Source organism: Bradysia coprophila, unplaced genomic scaffold (assembly GCF_014529535.1).
Source record: "Bradysia coprophila strain Holo2 unplaced genomic scaffold, BU_Bcop_v1 contig_137, whole genome shotgun sequence".
NCBI lineage: Eukaryota > Metazoa > Arthropoda > Insecta > Diptera > Sciaridae > Bradysia > Bradysia coprophila.
The window spans coordinates 370,167-374,199 of NW_023503408.1; the positions used below are offsets into that span (position 1 = coordinate 370,167).

The window sequence follows — 4,033 nt, forward strand, 5'->3', positions numbered from 1 at the left end:
TCTTTTAGGTTTCCTTCTGGGTCTTTTAAGATTATTGAGGCTGTAGTAGGTTGGTTCGAACATTTACATTACTCCACATAGTCCAACAATTACCCAATTCTAGAATTTGAGAATTTTGAGAGAGTTTTTAAGAATTTGTGGGTGTTTTCCACAGCTTTTGGGATTATTGAGGTTGTAGTAGGTTTGTTCCTACAATTCCTTCACTCCACATGGCCATGGTCCAGCAACTTCCCAGTCCTCGAAGTAAAAGAGTTTGAGCGATTTTCAGATTTTTATTGAGTTCGATTCAGGACTTTTGAGATTATTGATGAGGTGATAGTAGTTCCTAAGAATACATCATTCCATAGGCTCCACCATCTTCCCAGAACGAGAACTAAATAGGTTCTAGGAATCTTTTGAGGAATCAAAACGGACGGAGGCAAGTCGGAAAAGTCACATTGCAGTTCTTTTTATTTTATTTCTTACACACAATTTTTTTGCCATTTTTTTTATTTTACAAAACAGTTCCTACTCTATAAGTCAATACATTTGTTTAATCAGAAGTTTGTCTCTCAAAAATAATTGAGGGAACCTTCTCGTTGCCGTTATAGATCGGATCATCGGACCATAACGTCGAATAGAAATCAACTGTCAGTTTCCAGCCTTTCAAGTGGTCAGAGTTCAGCTCATTTTTCAAATTAACGTACAATCGATTGAAGAAAATTTGGCTGCCGTGTTTTATGTCATAGGTCAATGTCAGGGTTTTCATGGTGCCGGTGTTGTGCTTTTCCAAAAACTTCGACACTGTTGTCACGGAGAAATTGTCATCAATCCAGAATCTGAACAACGAGCATCGCTCATCGTTAAGATTTACGAGTTTTTTCTGTTGCTCGGAACTGGCTTCATTGTTATTCGGTTCCGAAATGCTTCGAATTCGAACAATCCATTTGGTGCCATTGTAATGACCGGGAATATTTGGAATATATTGCGGCACCGTATCATAGTTCATTGTCAAGCCGAGTTGCTCTTCGCCAGCTCGATCGTAATTTCGGTAGACGTATTTATTCGATCTGGTACGAATCGTCAAGAAATTGGGTTTCTTTATGAACGAAACAATTGTGTCGACAAATTCGTCGAAATCGTTATCCGATATGTCCAAATTGATGTTAATCTCAAGGTTTAAGTGGTCAAGTTGTTCGACAGAAAACCGATATGTTGTGGTGAAAGCAAACCTATGGAGCATTTCCAAGCCGTTCTCATTGTTTTCTATAAATACTTCCAATTTCTTGTCCGTATACACATTAGCAATATCGTTAACAACGGAATCTATCGTTTCCAATGTAATCGCTGTGGGAGTGCCATCATGTTGAATGGAATCTTCCTGCAAAGGAATACGTGAGAAAACACGTGTGTTACAACAATTCGGGTAATTTGATGACATATACAATGACAGTTGTTGCATACAATGTCGGGAAAGTAATGCTCAAAACAAACGAGACATTGAAAACGTGTTTTGGTCCTAGTTTTCATTGACAGATGCAGCAATTGCGATTTTGAATAGAAAAAGTTCTAACTTCTGCGATGATTTTTCTCCGCCGTAAAAGTAGCAAAAACTGTGTCGCCGCCGTAATGCCCGAAAGTCCGTACATTTCATGGCCTTCTTGGGAAAACCCAAGGGGAGAAAATTAGACATTCCAACAATTACAAACGCTTGCGGCTAGTATAGAGCGAGGGCCTCAATTCGCTGTGTCTGGCTAAGTTCGTCGGCACACACCTCTACACCCACCCCAACGGAAAATTGGTTAGAGATCTATAGATTTCAAAAGTTTCCACAAAATGCTAGGATGTATCGAAATCACATAGGAGGAATGAGAACGAAGGCAAGGCAGAGCAGGTTTTTCAAGTGTGAGGAAATCTTATAACTCTACTATGTGCTAACTAAATAGCCTCAATACAGACAACACACACTCTACGGATAATAGCGGCAGAGTCGAAGTTTTGCTTGATTTTTGCGAGTGGTTCCAGGTGGTTCCGGGTGGTACCTGGGGTCCAATCGAAAAGTGATGTATGGAAGGTGCCCCTTATTTTTGATAATGTACAAGCCGTCCATACATCATTTTGTCCAAAGACTTCAAATTTAGCCGATATAATTTTGGGTCATTTTGACTCTGCCGCTATTATCCGTAGAGTGTGTGTTGTTCGTATTGAGGCTATTTAGTGCTAACCACTGCGGGATTAAGGATTTTTTTTTGATAAACTGCATTTTAACGCACCAAAATCTAGAAATTAAACCTTTTGCCCCTGGCGGTCTCGACTGCCGCTCATAGATGGATAAGCCCCTTGCGAATCAGATATTTAAATTCTTTGTTTTTTTGCAAACACCCACATGCCACGCCCATGTCACTATTCGGAGGTAGATCAGTCACCAATAAAAAAAAACTCGAAGCGAAAAAATTCTTTTAAAGTTTTTAACCAGTGCCGGATACCGTCCACTTCCACCGTTTTGGTGTTTATTAGTATACTTTTTCGGAAACAATTTCTCTGTTCCTAAAAGTCGATTTTAATGTGAAAATAACAAGATTACGAACTAAAGCGAAATTTCGAACGTTGCGACAATAACTCGGAACTTGGTCTGAGAGGGCTCGTCACAAAGCGAATGTTTCTACTTCAATTTTTATACAAGCTCATCGATCCGAGTATACAGCTTTTAGAATTACAGAGGCATTCGTTTGAAAAACAGCCTACCGAAATCGGACGCTTTTTTGCAGTGGACTTTTTTATATGTGCCTAGAAAGGTATTCGACCCTAGAAGCCAAAACCACTTTCAAAAAAATTCTTCGAAGTTTGTGTGGCTGGTGAAAGGTGATCAAAAACCGAAAATTTGCAAAAATTTCTCCAGTTACACGGGCCGTACAGGGTCGTGTGGGGTGTTATTAGAAAGGTAATCACATGTACTATTGAGCCGAATAGGGACCTATTGGTTTTAAAATTCACTCACACTGAGATATGTGCAGTTAAAGTTTTCAACCGACGATTTACACTCTTCTTACAGAAATTTGTCGAGGTATACAAAATGTACATGGTCGTGTGGAGTATCATTTGAAAGGTAATTTTATGTGCTTTTGGGCCAAATCGGGTCTTATGTGGTTTGGATGTATCTACGATAAAATAAAAGTTTAAATGTTAAGTGCCCATATTTCATCGCATCCAAAGTCCACAACACCCAAGAGTACATAAAATTACCTTTCTATTGGCATCCCACACGACCATATACGTTTCGCGTGAAAACTTCAACTGCACATATTTCAGTGTCGATGAATTTTAAACACAATAAGTCCCTATGCGGCTCAATAGTACATGCAATTACCTTTCTAATGACACCCCACACGACCCTGTACGGCTTGTGTATCTGGAGAAATTTTTGTAAGAAAAGTGCAAGCTTTCGGTTTTTGATCACCTTTCACCAGCCACACAAGCTTCGAAGAATTTTTTTTGAGAGTGGTTTTGGCTTCTAGGGTCGAATATTTTTCTAAGCCGTTGTAAAATCACATGACTCTGCTTCGTGTCACTCGAACGGTTTTTATACATTGAAATTTTGGTATAGTTATTTGTTTACCGAGGGGAGAAAATAGAAAATTCCAAAACAATAGGGGAAAAAGAGACATTTTCTTCCCCTAACTGTAATTTATTAATGGCCTTTTTAAATTAAGGTAAATGCCACTTACACAAACGACAGCGCTCACAACGAAGGCAATTAGATAAATCACTATATATTTTCCCATTTTACAATTCGATTTTTCGTTCAACGAGATGTACGACTGACAGACAACTAATAAATCGTCTAAGATGCCAAATGTATTTATGCCAAAGATTTCAATGAGTCGATGTTGCACAAATAATATTATCTAATTTGCCTCTTCTGGGAAACGATTCATATCTTTCATTGAATCGATAACAGTCAATGATAAATAGGGAAAAAAATGCTTATCGCTTATCATTCCCTTTGATTTTTCACGGCCCAGAGAGAAAGTTGCAAATTTTTATTTTCAGTTGA

General features: G+C 38.6%; 1 protein-coding gene across 1 annotated transcript; it reads right to left on the reverse strand.

Moving 5' to 3' along the window:
• Positions 1 to 432: 432 nt before the first annotated feature.
• Positions 433 to 3,819, reverse strand: LOC119073100. Its single transcript, XM_037178415.1, has 2 exons — positions 3,705 to 3,819; positions 433 to 1,360 (listed from the first exon to the last, which is right to left on the reverse strand). The coding sequence occupies exons 1-2, from the start codon at positions 3,759 to 3,761 to the stop codon at positions 533 to 535; spliced, it is 885 nt and encodes a 294-aa protein (XP_037034310.1). The 5' UTR covers positions 3,762 to 3,819; the 3' UTR covers positions 433 to 532.
• Positions 3,820 to 4,033: the final 214 nt, after the last annotated feature.